Source organism: Crinia signifera, chromosome 2 (assembly GCF_055691185.1).
Source record: "Crinia signifera chromosome 2, ASM5569118v1, whole genome shotgun sequence".
Classification (NCBI taxonomy): domain Eukaryota; kingdom Metazoa; phylum Chordata; class Amphibia; order Anura; family Myobatrachidae; genus Crinia; species Crinia signifera.
Window position 1 is genome coordinate 72,362,278 of NC_139218.1, and position 18,015 is coordinate 72,380,292.

Here is an 18,015-nt window from a genome sequence, read left to right on the forward strand (position 1 = left end):
GGCAGGAGACCAAAACTCCCATGATTGGCTAAAAAAGCTCTCTCAGCCAATCAGCAGCGTCCAATCATTTGAATGGGAGTTTTAAAATCTGATGCCCACCAACAGCTACAAAAACTACCATTGAAATGAATGGGCTGCCACTGATGTGAGAGAAGCTCTCAGCCAATCAGTGGCTGTCCATTCATTTCAAAATTCAACTTACCTGGCAGCACCCCTGGCACACTTTTTACATGCAATAGGTCACATGCAATTTATCATTAGAATGCATATTGGGATGTCAAAAATCAAAACATATTTGTCTTGATTTCTCAATAACTAAACTGGGTATTAATAAAGGGCATTTATAAGACAAATAAATATCTAGTACTTACGGTAACTCATGGTTCAAAAGCTTGCTAGATAACCAGATACTGTCAATTTCCTAAAACAAGAATATTTCCCTTAAATATAAACACACTGATATCATAACACTTTATTTTCAAAATAATGGACAACAAATTTAGCAGATTCCCAGAACCAAGACACTGGGCAGTATTCAATGTAAAAAATCACGGTGTGCAGCGAATCCTGATTAGAATTCGCTGCGTTCCGGAGGGCTGGCTGCCACTCGCTCTCCCAGTATACAACGTCGCAGTGGCTCGTTGCCCCTCGCGGCGAATCTTAACCCCTGAAGCGGACGAGCGTCCGCGGCAGGGAGCCATGGGACGGTGGCAGGCAGGGAGATTGAAGTCTCCCTGCCTGCCCCAGAACGTATGTGGAGGGTAGGAGGGCTCCCCGGGACCCAGGCAGCACAAGCTGCCCCCCCCAGAGCCAGCAGGGGACCGAATATATTCACTGCTCCCGATCGTGCATATGTAATGATCGGGAGCAGTGAATATATGAATATCTAATGAGCGGCTCTCGGCTCCGGCCCCCTGCTGGCTGTTATGTGTAAAAAAAATAATAATATATATTTTTTTAATTAATTATATATTCATGTGCTATAAGCACATGAATAAAAATAGCATGCCCTTTCACAGAATAAAATTCCTGATTTTTTTACACCAAAATTAAAACAAAAAAAACTTTCATTTTAAAAGTTCACATTCTACTTCTCCATGAAAAGATGGAGAATTGCTACACTGAGAGACACGGCGAAAATCACTTAGAAAGATGGCGATAAGTGCACGTTGAATAGGGTTGTTGAGACCAAAATTCTCCATCCAACGCGAAAAAAGCAGAAATTCGCCATAAAACACGGCAAATTTTCCTCATTGAATACTGCCCAATGAAAAGACAAAAGCAGGATTTGTAACGGTTCATGATTTGAGACATCAATGGAAACTGAAGCCAAGAAGGGAAAAAAAGTACTGCTGACCAATGCAAATAGTTTTTTGTCTATTTAATGATCTAGAAAACGAGTAGCATAATTAAAATGTATGGTAATGGCAATACAACATCTTTTCCTTTTCTATAGCTGTCAAGAATAGGACAGGTTAACAACACCAGCTGTCAAAAAAAAGCAGTGAACTGTCCTGACCTAACCTTAGCTGCAAATTCTCATAGCTCTGCTATCACAGGAAATAAAGCACCCTCCTCCCCCCCTCCCCCCTAAAAAAACGCATCACATTTAAGGCACGTGAATTCCAAGTACGGAAAGCAGGAAATCTGATTGCAAAAGGACATGGGAAATATAACTGCAGTTTTTACATCACAGTAGACACAACATATCCTCACCAGAGTCTGTTGCTGATGCTTCCCAAACTTCACACTGATGTTTTGCAACCATGAGAATCCCAAGCTTCCAATTTTTAACTCTACACCAAGTTTTCTCTGACACCAGCTAGTGGCCAGGCGATAGAGGACCCATCTGCATAGGGAACATAATGTTAGAAACAAGTCATGAGAAAGGACAGTTTACAGAACTTGAAATTACACATTTCCACACAGGAAAATTATAATTTACAAGTGGACAAAAAAAAAAAAAATATTGCAGAGATGTTCAATAGAATTTCACAGACCAACATGCAGTCTTCATGCTTTCATATAGAAATGAGCATGTAATATTCCTCTCTATTATATCAATCAATCAACTTTATTGGCCATGTATGCTTGCGCACACTAGGAATTTTTTGTGGATTACAGTGCAGCATCAAGCAGGGATGAAGTGGGGGGGGGGGGGGGGAGTTTACATTAAGACATGACATGCGGGGAACACATGCCCGCCAAGCTGCACAGCGCCTAGGCAGCCATCAGCGGCGCCAATGGTCCTATGCACTGCATGTTTTTTTTTTTTTATACATATTGTTAATCAGATCTTTAAAGCTTTCGTTACCTTTTAAATCCCTATTAAATTTATTTTCAATCAAATTCAAACTATAATTCTAAAATTCACAGACATTCACCTCTGGGGAAAAATGAGCTTTGTAATGATATAACAAGTGTATGTTAAGTATGCAGGGTGACAGACTGATATGCAAAGTGTTAGGACGCAACAAAATGTGTAACAACTGTTGAAACACGCAGCAGTGTCATCAAAACAGAAACAAGCATGAACTCCATATATATTTAATTTGCTTGTTTTCACTCTGCAGTCTATATTACATATATAGGGAACAGGATACTCTGCAGAGGCGCATGGGAAGCCCCCTAAGCCACAAAAAGGCAACAAGCCATAACAAGCAATTCTAGAATATTCAAGACAGAAAATGGGAGCTCCTGGTTGCCCATCACGCATACAGAGTCTGCAATTTAATAAATAAAAAAAATAATTAAAATATGTGGAGTGAATTTTTTCAATCCAAAAATATACTGGTAAATTAATTGGATCCCTACAAACAAAATTGACCCTAGAATGAATGTATGTGTGTGTGTGTGTACACATGTGGTAGGGAATATAGATTGTAAGCTCCACTGGGGCAGGGACTGACGTGAATGTTCAAATATTCTCCATAACGCGCTGCGGAATACGAGTGTGCTATATAAAACTGCCATTAAATTACATTACATTTCTTTGCAGAAAATGCATCATTCTTCAAAGAAAATGTAAAAGTAGTTACATTACAGATTTACTAGTAAAGAAACTAGAATATAAAGGTTACCGCAGGAAGGGTAATGCACTAGATTCGTTTTTTTCATATTGAGTGAGCCGTCGACTTTTGTTATTGTGTTCGTGTGGATGGAGTTAAATGGAGGCAGCAGGAAACCTCAGATACAGGGCTTCGATAAGCAGGTTTCTCCAACATTGGCAGATTCCTGCAAAATTGATTCTGAAGTTTTTGGTGGCAAACATACTTCGTTAAAAAGCAAAATGCATGCATTCAACCTGTTCTCCTCTGACATCTTTGCTTTTTTATTCTAAACCACTGACATCATATGCAAATTTCTAGAGCAGTCATGATACAGCCAAACGGGATGCAGTCATTTGGTCTACAGCATGATGGTTGACAGTCATTAGGTCGAAAGGTCATTAGTTCGACAGTCAAAAGGTTGACATGGAGTTTTTCAATGTTTTTGAGCCGACGTGCCGACAGGCGGTACTTCATGGCCTACCATCCACTAGGGCGTGATGGGAGAATAAAATAGTGCCTGAAGCATTGCGAGGGAAGCAAGCGATGTGAGGGGATGCAGTGCACTTAAAACTGTGTCCATACTTTCTGAATTGTCAGATCTATATATGACTCCTGTTGTGTATAAAAACATGGACACCTTGCGAGAACTGTTTGACTGAAAGTAACCAATCACATGCTGGATTATCTATATAACATCTTTATTGATTTAAGATACCCGGTTTATTCTCAAGAATAATATTTCTGTAATCATTGATTATATGCTGTCTGAAATTTCAGAACCGTATTTCTGAATTCTGATGTAATGAATGGTGTTTTAATAAAGAACATTTAAACAAAAAAAACTGTGTCCATGTCCACATTCGGGTTAAAAAACAGTGAAAAACCCCATGTCGACCTTTTCCATGTCAACCTAGACCCATGTCGACCCAATGCTTGTTGACCTAGTTGATGTAGACCTAACAACCCAACTGTGTCCATGTTGGCTGTGTTGACATTCAGGTCAAAAAACCCATGTCGATCTTTTGACTGTCGACCTAGGCACTGTTGAACTAATGACCTGTCGAACTAATGATCTTTTGACCTAGAACCATGTCAACCTAGACCCATGTCGACCTAATGGTGATGACCTAATGACTGTCGAGCATCATGTCATCATGCTGAAGACTAAATGATCCCAACCCCAGCCAAACACGGCATGACAACAGTGCTTACATTTCAAAACCAATTCATCCAAATTACGCAATATTTCTTCCTAGACAAAATTCATCATTTTCACGAAAACACTGATCATGAAAACAACACGGGTAAACAATGTGATCTAGATTGCTGTCATGTTTACTAGTGTACAAACAGCAAAATATTTCAAGTACGATTTGGTTAATGCTGAACTTGGTCAACCGTTCTAAAAAATATTCACTTAAACTTATTCAAACGTACAGTGTACAAGATGTTAGAAAGCCAACAAGATGTTAGAAATGCCATGTAATACAGTAGGATTAGTATCCCAGCATCTGCCAGAGGTGGCGCTGTTAAGCAATGAAGTCATAATGCAAATGAGCTTCAATGGTCTTTGAGCTATATGCAATTTTGGGAAGCACTGTAGTTCAGTGGTGCGATGCGAACATACCCGATTTGCAATTGTACAGCCACCCTAATGGCTGATTCCTATGTTAAATGCCCCCCAGACCCGATTTTTAATTGTACACCCACCCTGATGGGTGACTACTATGTTAAATGCCCCCCAATTGTTAACTCCACCCCACTATCAACACCAACCTGAAGAGTGGCGAGTGCAGCAAGCCCGCGAAAGGCGGCGGTACGCGTCCTCCGACCTTTTCATACCCCCACTATCCACGTCGGCATGGAGTTGATTTTATATAGTGTGGCGAGCGCAGCGAGCCACCGAGCCTGAAGCGTGGCGAGCACCGCGGAATACATGTGAAGTAATCCACGTGCGCTCGCCACACTATATAAAATCAACTGCACGCCGACATGGATAGTGGGGTTATGAAAAGGTCGGAGGACGCGTACCGCCGCTTGCCACGCTTCGGGATGGCGTTGATAGTGGGGTGGCATTTTACATAGTAATCACCCATCAGGGTGGGTGTACAATTAAAAATCAGGTCGGGGGGGGGGGGGGGGGGGGGCATTTAACATAGGAATCAGCCATCAGGGTGGCTGTACAATAAAAAATCGGGTCCATGCGATGCGACCAATTTTTTGGTTGTACAATGCCCTACGATGGAAAATGTGGGCGCCGTGATAATACACAAGTACCAAAAATGTATAATAAAAAATAGGCGTTTGAACAGGACGGCTACAGGCCTGTGACTTCCCAGTCACTTCGTTTTATATACTCATTATGGGAATTTTTTATCTCTATTTTTTATGGTGTTATTGTCACTAGAGCTGCTACATGCTGCTGTATATAGATCTCATATAGGCCTCAGTATTGGGAAGCTCTAGGCACAGTGAACATATTGGAGATGGGGCAGCATAGAATGGAGAAGGTGGGTTGGGGGGGGGGGGTAAAGCGTTGGCAGTGCTGATATGTGTAACTGTTTTAAATGGGGATGTACACAATGGGGTCGGCTTTTATTTTTTAGACCGGATTTGTAGGCCATGCCCCCGTTGCCACCATGTCACACCCCCAAATTTCAGGCACACGCCTACGATACACCTTGATGTGCCTCGTCGTGCCGTGGAATACAAATTGCAAGGTATGGGTTGCTGAGGGCTCAAAGCATATGCTTGCACCTGGACCTACGAGTCGCTAGTTTTGCCACTTCCCACCCTGCTAGTCTATATAAGTTTGTTCATTGTTTCTTTTAGTTACAATATTTTCTTCAATTTATTTATATTCTTTTTATTGTAAAAAAAAAAAAAGTCACCTTACTATAATTGCACATGACAGGAACAGGACTTGTCATCCTCGGTAAATATTTGAATTTATTACTGAGATTAAACTATAACTTACAGCACTTTTGGCAGTCAAAGTAGTACCCATGTTGCCCCTTAGCTGTACCAGGCAGCCTATCATTGCTCTACATGCTGTCATGAGACAGCCACATACCTGACTACAGACATGCCTCATTCACCAATATTTGCAGAGTGCACAGCTGTATACACGACTGTAACATGCACACGTATGACATGTATATATAGGCTGCAGAGAGCTGGGGGGTGCATATGCCACGTCTGACAGCACCACCAGACAGCCAACCTTCTATCTTGGTCACTTACCGTCCTAACACCAAACCACAGAGGGCCACAAGTAGCAGGGCCAGCAGCAAGGCGTAGATAACCGTCATGGTGCCTACCCCGGAACCCGGGCCAGCAACACTGGCCGACCGGCTCCTGACGGTGTCACACCTCTCCGGGAGACCATAGAGAGTCCTCCTCCTCTGAATTAGGGGGGTGGAAGAAAGGCAGCGGCAGGCTATCCCGGGAACAGGAAGTGAGAGCTGCTTGAGTCTAGAGCAGAGCGCCGCCGTCGCATCACGTGAGCAGTGGGAGGAGCGCTGAGCTGTCACAGCACTGGTCTTCGCCCCGCCCACTGACGTTTACACCAAAACAATGCGATGTGCGTACCAAGCGCGTTACCCAGGCAGGTGACGGTTCACAGATGTAGGCCACGTGACTAGTCTAGTACGTAAGGCCGGAGAGAGGCTTGAAACGCATAGAAATTACTTGGTGCGATTGGTCCTCTTTAAGCCAATAAGAGAACGCGCGAGGTGTATTTTTGAATTGCTGGCGTTTGGACATATTATAGAAAGTACTGGAGAATCAGCGATTACGGTAAGAAAGTGCCCGTATAGGCGGAGAGTGATACTGAGAAGCATGAGGTGTAATAGCTTCCCCACATAGTAAATGGTTTTTGTCTGTGGTTGTAAGCTGGACGATGTAACGGGGGGTTGATATTGATCGAGTCTACGGTATTCTTATCAGTGGTCTGGATGGAATGGCCTCGGGCAGGGAGTGGGGAAAGACTATTCGTATCTACCACACGGGTTAAGGGTCACCCTAGAAAAGTACAGTTGAGTACCCACTGACCTGCCAGGTGGTAGTCGTAGCTCTCTGGTAGGGAGGGGGAGAAACAGGCAGAGTAAATGAGTCTTGGGTTTGCAGCCCATGAGGGAGAGTCATCTAAAGGCCCGGTTTAGTTAGTATCCAGTCACAGGAGGACGGGAAACGGGAGTAGATTGCTCTTTTATTTCAGGGGCTCAATCCCTGGGAGGCGAGAAACCCTTCTTTGGGGTGTCTTTGGCATTCGGAAGGGAGATTCACTGAAAAGTTCAGTTGCAGGTACACACTAGATCACAGGTTCACAAAGTCTGTCCTTGGGACCCCACACAGTGCATGTTTTGCAGGTCTCACAGAATCAAGTGACCTAATTAGCTTCACCTGTGGATCTTTTAAAATGTGTTAGTCAGTAATGAGTGCACCTGTCAGGTGACCGTGAACAGTGTGGGGTCCGGAGTAGGGATGCCAATCCCGGGGCATTTTTTCAGTCCCTGAAATCGGGATTGAAAAATGCCCAATCCCGGGATTGCCTTCCCTGATAAAGAAAAACCCCTCCTTGGCCGCCCAGCATATTAACTTAGATGTGCGGTGTGGGCGGTGAAGCTGGGTGGGCGAAGCCAGGATCCGACGGGTGGGCGCGCAGTGAAAACGGGTGGTGTCGGGAAGCCGGAAGCATGCTTTGCGGCTGTGTGGCCTGTGTAGTGTGACCTGTCACCTTGTCACGCTGCGCAGTGCAGCACTGCTGGGACGGGAGTAGCCGGGCAGCGTCTGAGCACTCGCTCAGACGCTGCCCGGCTTTAGACTGCGCATGCGCAGTCTAATCCCAAAATCCAGGCGTTTTAGAGGCCAAATCCCGGGATTGGCCACCCTAGTCTGGAGGACAGTGAGAACTATTGCACTAGATCAGGGGTTCTCAAACTCTTTCCTCAGGACCCCACACAGTTTGTTTTCCAGGTCACCCTACAGCAGGGCTGGGCAATTGCGGCCCTCCAGATGTTGATGAACTACACATCCCAGGATGCTTTGCATTAGTTTTGCTATGTGGCCATGCTGAAACGGATGCAAGGCATGCTGGGATGTGTAGTTCATCAACATCTGGAGGGCCGTAATTGCCCAGCCCTGCCCTACAGCATACTTGCCTACCCTCCCGGAATGGCCGGGAGGGTCCCGCAAATCTGGTCCCCCGGGAAGGTGGGCAAGTCTCCTGCATTTTCCATACAGCCCCTGCCCCCCCCCCCCCCGTCCCGCGGTATAAACCCTCGAATTTCAGAGCTAAAATGACGCGATTCGCGTCATTTTAACCGCTCCCACCATCTACGGACCCACAAATTGTTGCAGCTGCCAGTCATGGGGGCGGGGCATAGTGATGTCAGCCTCGCCAAGACCCCAAAACGTAGCTTCTTCCCGCCCCCCTCTCACTCCTCTCCGGGCTTCTCCCGGGGAGGAGTTTTAAGAAGTCAGCAAGTATGTCCTACAGGTGCATTCATTACTCAATGACACATTTTAAAAGATCCACATGTGATTATTTCATTTGTGATTCTGTGAGGAGCATACCTCCCACCATGCCACTCTCCAGGAGGGTCACAATGCTCTGCTCTTAGGGCCCCCATACATTAGGCCGACTTCTCCTAAGGACAAGTCGGCCCTGACTACCCTGAGCTCTCCTGGCAGCTCCCCGGGAGAGCTTGATAAGATTTGGCACTTGATGTGCATTCCACATATTACAAAAAAAATCCTATAAAAAATAACTGGGAGGCCGCTGATTGGCTGAGCGACAGCCCAGTCTTTTGAAAAGAAAATCCTATTCAAAAGACTGGGCAGCCAATCAGCGGCCTCCCAGTTTTTTTAATAGGATTTTATTTCTATGCTCCTATCGCTACCTTTGACTCTGCTCTCCAGTCCCTGCTCCCCACCACAGACCCGGACCCTATCGCTACCTCTCCTGCAGCTCCCCCTGGACACTTCTCTCCGCTGCTGACCTTACCGCTACCTCTCCTGCAGATCCTCCCAGACTCTGCTCTCCGGTCCCCACTTACCGCCATGGACCTGGACCCTGCCGCCACCACTACCTCTCCTTCAGCTCCCCCTGGATTCTGCTCTCTGCTCCCTGCCATGGACCCGGATCCTGCCGGTACAACTACCTCTCCTTCAGCTCCCCCTGGATTTTGCTCTCCAGTCCCTGCTCCCCACCATGGACCTGAACCCTGCCGCTACCGCTACTTCTCCTTCAGCTCCCCCAGACTCTGCTCTCCGATCCCCGCCATGGACCCAGACCCTGCTGCTAACGCTACCTGTCTTGCAGCTCCCCCCAGACCCTGCTTCCCGTTCCCGGACCTGCTCACTGACGGCTGCACATAAGATTTATCTTATGTGCAGGCCATCCGACCTCCGGATCTGATTAGTTGTGCACGGGACCGCACATCGGATCAGAGTATGTCATACTCTACACAATTTCACCCGATTTCTCTGCCCGATCCTCCAGAATTGTGTTAAACCGGGCCCAGGTCACGTAGTGTATGGGGGCCTTAAAACATCCTTCTAAATTTAGGATTACAATCATCTGTTTTAAACAGGTTCATTTATAAGAAAGGTTTCACCACAGGTGATGGTAATCTTAAATTAAGAGGGTAGCCCAGGAATAGAGCATTGTGTCCCTCCTGCAGAGGGTCATGTTGGGGAGTTATGGAGGAGACCTGCACAACAAGCACTGTGTGGGGTCCTGAGGACAGAGTTTGAGAATCTATGCACTGTATGACTTGATCAATATGTCAAATTGTCCTAGTGTGTACCCATCCTTAGAAACCTCTAAATTCTTGGGATTTTCATACACAATAAAGTGTTTACAGAGTGGTATGATAACAAGTAACATCCGGTAAACGACCGGTTCTGTAGGCAGCATTGCCCTGATGATATTGGTTAGTGGAGACTTGTAACACATGTTCAGGCTGGCAGGCAGATATCTGTAGCTCCAGTAATCATGCATTACATGTAGAAGACTATCTCTAAATGCCGAGCACATCGAATCATGAAAACAATTGCTTCCAGTAGCAGAAGGCTTCATTGGGTTCCACTTGGCTTTTCTGGATGCAAAGGAGAATCCTCTGTCCTAGAAAGGTCAACAGTCAAAAGGTCAACTCATGAAATGGGTTGACCTGGGCAAAATGTTGAAACAAACAAACAATAGGTTGATGTGAGTTTAAAAAAAAAATTGTGTGTATGTCTACATGGACACTGTAAGTGTATTGTGTCCCCTCTCATAGCTCGCTAGGCTCGGCACACTATTATAATCTTATTCTAACCCACTTGGATAGTAAAGTATGAAAAAATACGGTACTCTTTACCTAGAACGGCGCCCGCGATTGGCATCGCGGGCGTCGGGGGTAAAAAATCGCGGCCATCGCATGCACATAAAAAACGGGTGCGATGCCCGCGATTTTCCCATAGGGATCAATGTTAAAAGTGAGATTGGACGCGATTTTAGTGTTAAATGCCTCAATGCCCGCGATTTTTACATAGGAAACAATGTTAAATGGGCCACAGAGCCCTAATAGTCCCCCTGAAGTCTTAAATGGCCCCCACAATTTTTAACGCCACCCCACGATCAACGTGAACCCGAAGCGTGGCGAGCGCAGCGGTACGCGTCCTCCGACCTTTTCATACCCCCACTATCCACGTCGGCGTGGAGTTGAGAATAGAATAGTGTGGCGAGCGCAGCGAGCCACCGAGCCCGAAGCGTGGCGAGCGGACGCGGATACCTGTGAAGCCCGCGAAGGGACGCGTTTACCTGTGAAGGTATCCGCGTCCCCTCGCTGCGCTCGCCACGCTTCGGGCTCGGTGGCTCGCTGCGCTCGCCACACTATTCTATTCTCAACTCCACGCCGACGTGGATAGTGGGGGTATGAAAAGGTCGGAGGACGCGTACCGCCGCCCCTCACGGGCTCGCTGTGCTCGCCACGCTTCGGGTTCACGTTGATCGTGGGGTGGCGTTAACAATTGTGGGGGCCATTTCAGACTTTAGGGTGACTATTTGGGCTCTGTGGCCCATTTAACATTGTTTCCTATGGAAAAATCGCGGGCATTGAACACTAAAATCGCGTCCAATCTCACTTTTAACATTGATCCCTATGGGAAATCGCGGGCATCGCATCGCACCCGTTTTTTAGTGCATACAATGGTCGCGATGGGCGCCGTTCTAGGTAAAGAGTACCAAAAATACTTTTTGGGGGGGTCGCGGACGCAAAGGGGCAATATGAGAAATGCAGATTGACCATGTTGACCTTTGAATCACATTCAGTTAGAGATATGGGACTGAGGATTTTTTTTATTTTTTTTTTTTAGAATAAACAATGTTAGCGTTCACAATTGGAATCCTAAATGTAACGTTTCTTCTTACTTTTAGATCTTGAAGACCCAACAAGAGTGTAATATGTTGTCTCCTAATAGCCCTGTTTCTGATGAAAACCAGGTTCCAGTGGTGCAAAAAGTAAGCATTTTGGCCTTTACTCTAGTATTAATAATGTGAATGTTCGTACGTGTCAAGGAATATTGCGCAAACAATACCTGTTAACTAATTGCATATATTTACTGGGTTAATATTAAGGGACAGTTACTGTGTAGGGCAGGTATGCACAAGCAATGTAGTTCTCACTGTATTTAGATTATAATTTGCCCACATCTGTCACATGGTCAACTTTAATAATGCTATTCAGTTGAATTTACAAATGGCTGATTAGTGATCCTGCTAGGATGCGGGCAGGGTGTAGGAGTGGTATGCATCAAAGCCTCACGTTCGGAAATGGGGCATGTATAGTTGGGGAGGGGGCCTGAACCCCTGGTGTCACTTATGAAGGAAAGCTCAGCACCTATGGTGGTAAAGCGCTCTCTTTCTCTTAGGAACACAGGGGTAATCCATGAGCTGTGGTTAGCTACCACAGCTAATTGGATACTATCCAAAGGGCCTGATTCAGAGTTGATTGCAAATGCTGATTTGATTGCAGAGTTGATTGCAAAAATCTTTCTTAATTGGGCAAAACCATGCTGCACTGCAGGTGGGGCAGTTTTAACCCCTTGAGTGGTATGCCCGGAAATTTTCCCGGGCTTAGCTGCGGTGCCGCAGCGGGCTGTCCCGGAAAATTTCCGGGCATACCACAAATATGAAATAGGTGTGTGCCAGTGGTGTCCAGGTGTACACCACCTCTTGAGCCCCCCTTTGCGTCCCCCAGCTCCCCCAATCACCTGTCCCTGTGCTCCGGCGATCGTACACCATAGCTCTTCTAAAAAGCCTCTAGCCGCCTGTCATTTTGCAGGAATGACGTAGGCAGCAGGCTCGGATGTCCGGGGGGACTCGGGAGCACTCAGGCACCCGTGTCCTCCCGAGCCGCTGCAAAGCATCCCCGAGCCTGCCGGGGGGGGGGGGGGGGCACCTAATGATCTGTGGTGGGTTTTGCTGGGGCAGGACAAACCTGCCCTGGTAGGTTTGTCCTGCCCCAGCAAAACCCAGCAAGTTATGCTGGGTACACACCAAAACGATTTGGGCACAATCCCATCAATCTGGATCCAATTCAGACCGATTGGATGTAGATTGGGTCAAAATCGTTTAGTTGGATCAGTTTCCGATCCTACCTGCTACAGGTTGGGATTGGATCATATGCAAATAGGGTCGCACAATTTGCATACGATTTGCATCCAGTCCAAATCGTTTTGGTGGGTACCCAGCATTAGATTTGGGTGGGGTGTGTTCAAACTGAAATCTAAATCGCAGTGTAAAAATAAGTAAGCCCATATTTACACTGCACAGAAACTAAAAAGTGTACCCAAATCTAAATCTCTGCACATGTTACATTTTCCCCACCTGCAGTGAAGCATGGTTTTGCTCATTTTAATAAAGCTTTTGCATTTGCGATCAGCTCTGAATCAGGCCGGTAGTCTTTATTTTATTTTTTTCTCTCCTCTTTGTAATATGAACAATGAGTGCTTGGAAAGGAGGCTGCAGTCTTGGCTAGAATTACAATTTTTTTTCTTTCATCTTTGCCAATTCTCAGGTTCACCGGAAATCTGTTGGACGGACTCCACTGAAGGTTCTCACAGGTCAGCATCTTGCTGTACCTGATCCAAATAGTTCTAGCAATAAAAGATCCTCTCTGACTAAACGACCAAGGAACCCAGTTTTAATGAACAAGGTATATTTAAATAACTATTTAACAAATTGTTGATATTTAACACAATCTATGCATTGCTGAACTTGGATCCACTTGAAAGATCTACAGTGTCTGGATAAACAGTCAATCAGTCCCCTCCAAAAGGTCGACATGCAATAGGTTGACATGAAAAAGGATGACCAGGTCAAAAGGTCGTCATGCGTTTTTTCATGATTATTTTTTTTTTTTTTTTTTTTTAAACTGTCTTATTCTTACTTTCCCATCCCTGTTGGCACAGAGGGAGTATCGCATAGTGAGGCACTGAGCCCGAAGCATTGCGAGTCATGTGTTACACTAATTGGGAGTCCATGTTGGCAGTTGTTGAATCGACACACAAATTTGTGAAAAATTTTGACTCTGTCGATCTTTTGGCGTCGACCTACTGACTGTCTGACTAGACACTGTCTATCTGATAATCCTCACCCGCTGGACTATATAATATACCTGACATAATTGATTTTTGTGTGCTCATGTGTTTATTGCTGCCACATCTTTGTTAACTATTATCTACTCAAAACCGCGAATGAATCGTGCACTGCAGCGTATGTTGATGTGAAAAGAATCCTTGTGATGTTTTGTTCTGTATTACTCTGATGGAGTGATGGACTATTTATTGTATATTATTACTACTGGACTACTTTCTATACTTCTTGTAACAGATGACTAAAACAAAGTAATCCCAAAAGGGAACTTTAACTGTGCTACACTTGATAGGAAATATCCAAAATGATGTATTAAATATGCAGTAAGGTACCATTAACTAGTTTTCCGGCTTTAAATTTTACAACAATCTACTTAAAATGTTTAAAATTAGCTTTGAATGTTATTCTTGAAAAGCTGCTGTGTAGGACTGAGGGGGATGTATCAAGCGGGTACCGGACGCGTTCCCTACAGTCATTTACCCGACGTCGGGATCCCGACTGTCAAATCGCCGACGGCCACCTGCTATATTCCCTCGTGGGGGTCCACGACCCCCATAGATGGAGAATAGAATAGGTGGCTCGCATAGCCATCGTGCCCGCAGCGCTCTTTATTAGGGGGTGCACCGCAAAAAGGGTGTGTCTAGCACCACCTATTGGCAATGTCTATTTCAGTTTTAATGTTCTAATTACTCTGGAACAGTACATGCAAATAAAGTAAAAAAAAAAACATTTAGATGACGCTGGTATGTAGTGATAGGAGACTGGTCTGATACAATTAATAATGCAAACACATGTGATTGATTGGTGGGCGCTTCTTTTAATGAAATACAGTTCTAAAAAGCACAAGCCTTTGGTCAAAGGTATTGCTAGCGGCAGTGAGGTGTTCATAAGGGTGGGCATAGCATTAGGGTGTGCCTGTACACCCTTAACACTCAATGTGCGCACACCTGTGCTTATCGAGTGCATTCTATAAAAAGATCAGTAGAAGCGGTTTGGTTTCTATGGGTATTTTCACCTGTCCAATGGGAACGTTTTGATACATCTCCCAAATAGTTGTAAACTGCCTTTAATGGCAGTTTACAAGGCTATAAAATGCCTGTGTGTGTGTGTGTGTGTGTGTGTGTGTGTGTGTGTGTTGAACGTGCCACACCTGTATCGACGTTCCCCCTTCTGAGGGGTAAATTTGCTAAGATGGCAGTTCTATTGAATATGGGATGTTGCCCATAGCAACCAATTAGATTGTATGTATATGTCCTTGGCACTCTGTTCCCAGAGGTTAGAACCCCTCATAGCCATTCCATAGCATTATTTAGGCACTCTGGAGACTTCCTGAGGAAGTGGATACGGTTCACAAAATGTTGACTGAATAAAGAGTCCGTCCCCCCCCCCCACATCTATCTACAAGTTTCCTGAGTGTGTGTGTGTGTGTGTGTGTCTATATTTTTTTTCTCTCTCTCTAAAAGTTTGATTATTTGAAGATGTACTTATGTATATTTCTTTCATCTGTTTCAGGACCCTTCCAGTGTCTGTACTGGTAAACCTATCAATGTATGGGTTGACGCTTGCCATAATATTTTGCCAGAAAGCTTAGATACCGAGACCAATTCAAGACATTTATTGCCATGTTCTCTGATTACAACCAAAGATTTGATCTTGGAAGAGACACTTTGCCTTTCAAATAATGACCAGTCTTGTCGGCCATGTGCCAATATAGTGCAATCACCCCCTGTATCTCCAGTTGAGGAACAGAGGTCTGATAATGAAACCATTCATAGCCTTCATGTAGAAACCCCCACACTGGCCAGTATACCTCCTGTTAGCATAGCTAATACATTTACAGATAAGCTGGAAAGCCCAACGTTGGAAAATGATGTGTGTCAAAGACCTCCTGATCCACCAAACCTGTTCACTTTGACAAATTGTGATGTGTTACTACCCAAAATGGCTGCAAGTCCTCTCGAGCTCCACACTCTTCCTGACACAACCTCGATTAACTGTGTAAACATTCGTTTAGCAGAAAATGATAAAGACGCCAGGAACGTTTCAAACCACAGCGATTTGGGTTTCCGGAAATCTGAAAGGGTTTCTATCCCAGAAGAAGGAAATCTGTTACAATGTAAGAAGTTAACTGAGGAATGCGAAAATTCTGCTGAAGCAGAATCTAACACCATAGGTGCCAATGACACGTTTATTAAATATACCGATAATGAGGCATTAGAACAAAGGTTTACAGCAGCGTTGCCAGATATGCTCTCAGACATAACCGTTCAAATCGAAAAATGTAACATTTCGGATGAAGATCAAGAAGAATGCTACCAGCATGTGTCTGTGGAAAATACCGACACTGTTGGGAGCGGTCTTCCTATTGAGACATTATCCCTAACTTTGCAAGATCTTTTTGTGGATGATCTAAAACCAGGTGATCTAATTGATGCATTTACAGGGATGGGTGAAACACCGCACACTACCATTGATTCTGTGGTTACAGATAAGGCAGCAGAGCCTCTTCTGCCTGGTTTAAATAGTCTTTGTAGGCCTTATAATGACTTTGACCCTTTGGCTGAAATATTACCGGAGGATCATGAAATATTTTCGCGCAACACAGAGGCATGCACAAGGAACAAAGATTTTGAAGGATCTATTGAAGTTACTCCAGGATGTATATTGATTTCACCTGGAGCCTCTGTTGAATCTCAGTCAACTTGGATTACTCCCGATTCTAATATACATCAGACCCTCCAATCAAATCAGTCTTCTGGGTCACACAAGTCCAAAGCGAATGTTTCTTCAACTGCGCATGATTGCCCCACTCCTGGTATATCAACTCAGTCAAAGTGTCATGGTGTCCCTTTCCTTAGCAGGAGTGTGTTTCATAAAGTGACTCCTAGGATGTTAGCCTCTTCATATGAATTTGGGACATCCATTTCCCCAGTATTAACCTCTGATGGGGTCACATGGACAACGCCTCTAATGCTTCTGAACAAAAGTATGAACACTTCATTGGATTTTGTATGTAAGGCGGAGAGAAGCGCAAGAGATAATGCCTCGGAGACGGATGCCTTGCTGTGGAAGTAAGTAAAATGTTATGCGTTTGTCACCTTAGGCATTTATTAGCATTTTCAAAAGCAACCCTGTAAGTTTGTAGCCTGAAATGTAAAAGGTCAGTCCTTTCTGACAGAAAACACCTTAGAACCTTATACGTCTATGGGTATATTTAATACAGTTCTTGGTTTTTAGAAGTGGATAGGTTTCCTATAGTTCTATATTGAGGGTTCATCAATAATTATTACATTAAGTAAATTGTGCTTACCTGTCAACTAAGGTTAGTTATGTGAGGAAGAACATGGTTCCACAATGTTTCATGATGGCCGCCACCATCACCAGTTTTGTCGATCAAGTTGACCAGAAATAATTTGGTTTGGTACTGGACCTCGAACACAGTTTGGAAACCACCGGTGTAAAGTCTTTACATATTCGATCAATGCAACACCTATGTTTTGAGAGGGGACCAAATAATAGGCAAAATATTTTGCTTAATGAACTGGGCTGTCTTACCTCAATTATACCGTCCTCTCCTTCCCACTACCACCCGCAGCAGCAGCCCTTTGAGTTTGACTGCCGCACCGCTTTTTTTTTTTTTTTTTTTATAAACCTTGTTCATGTTTTGTACTGGAAGTCACTCTCGATTTTGTTTGTTTACATACTTTTTAAGGCGTTGAGGACCCTTTGACATTGTTCTATAAATGAAGAATAACAATACATGAATAGGGGACTGTTCAATGCTCTGGCGAGCACGGCACAGCGTTTACCGTACAGTCTCCTTTTTTTTCCCCCCCTTGCCATGCCTCCTGCTAACCATATTCAACGCAGCGAGCATTGAGCAATGCGATGTAGAAGGAGGCGGACTGAGTTGTTGTAGGCAGTGTTTAAAAATTGCAGAAAAAACGCAAATTACCCTATACTATAGCATCTAAGTACTAGACGCACCCTTTCGACAACACCTTTGTTAGCGGTTTGTGGAACATCTAAATTTAGACGCAAAAGCGTCTAAGTACTATACGCAAGGCAGCCTATGAGCTATGCTGATAATGTAGCTATGCTGCTCTATTTCTCTGTGGAACTACAAATGCCACAATGACCTGTCAGCGCTGGGCTGCTGCGGAGTCACTACGCTGACAACGTTGTTCAAGCTGCCGCCGTGAAACTACACAAGTAAGGCAGACTATGAGCTACGCTGATAATGTAGCTTCAAATTAACTACAGCAGTAAGGCAGCCGTTGGGCTAATAATGTCGTTTCACAAAAACTTAGCGTAGCGCTGCTG

General features: G+C 44.7%; 2 protein-coding genes across 2 annotated transcripts in view; one reads left to right on the forward strand and one right to left on the reverse strand.

Moving 5' to 3' along the window:
• The window catches only part of BLTP2 (bridge-like lipid transfer protein family member 2), a 69,864-nt gene extending 63,295 nt beyond the window's left edge, over nt 1-6,569 (reverse strand). The window contains exons 1-3 of the mRNA XM_083172373.1: nt 6,294-6,569; nt 1,717-1,849; nt 372-421 (exon numbers count right to left, since the gene is read on the reverse strand). Of these exons, the coding sequence (XP_083028499.1) occupies nt 372-421; nt 1,717-1,849; nt 6,294-6,361 (251 nt within the window). The 5' untranslated portion in view covers nt 6,362-6,569. The remainder of the gene's footprint in view (nt 1-371; nt 422-1,716; nt 1,850-6,293) is intronic.
• Nucleotides 6,570-6,661: 92 nt separating this feature from the next.
• The window catches only part of SPAG5 (sperm associated antigen 5), a 61,979-nt gene continuing 50,625 nt past the window's right edge, over nt 6,662-18,015 (forward strand). The window contains exons 1-4 of the mRNA XM_083170687.1: nt 6,662-6,848; nt 11,473-11,556; nt 13,115-13,252; nt 15,205-16,763. Of these exons, the coding sequence (XP_083026813.1) occupies nt 11,500-11,556; nt 13,115-13,252; nt 15,205-16,763 (1,754 nt within the window). The 5' untranslated portion in view covers nt 6,662-6,848; nt 11,473-11,499. The remainder of the gene's footprint in view (nt 6,849-11,472; nt 11,557-13,114; nt 13,253-15,204; nt 16,764-18,015) is intronic.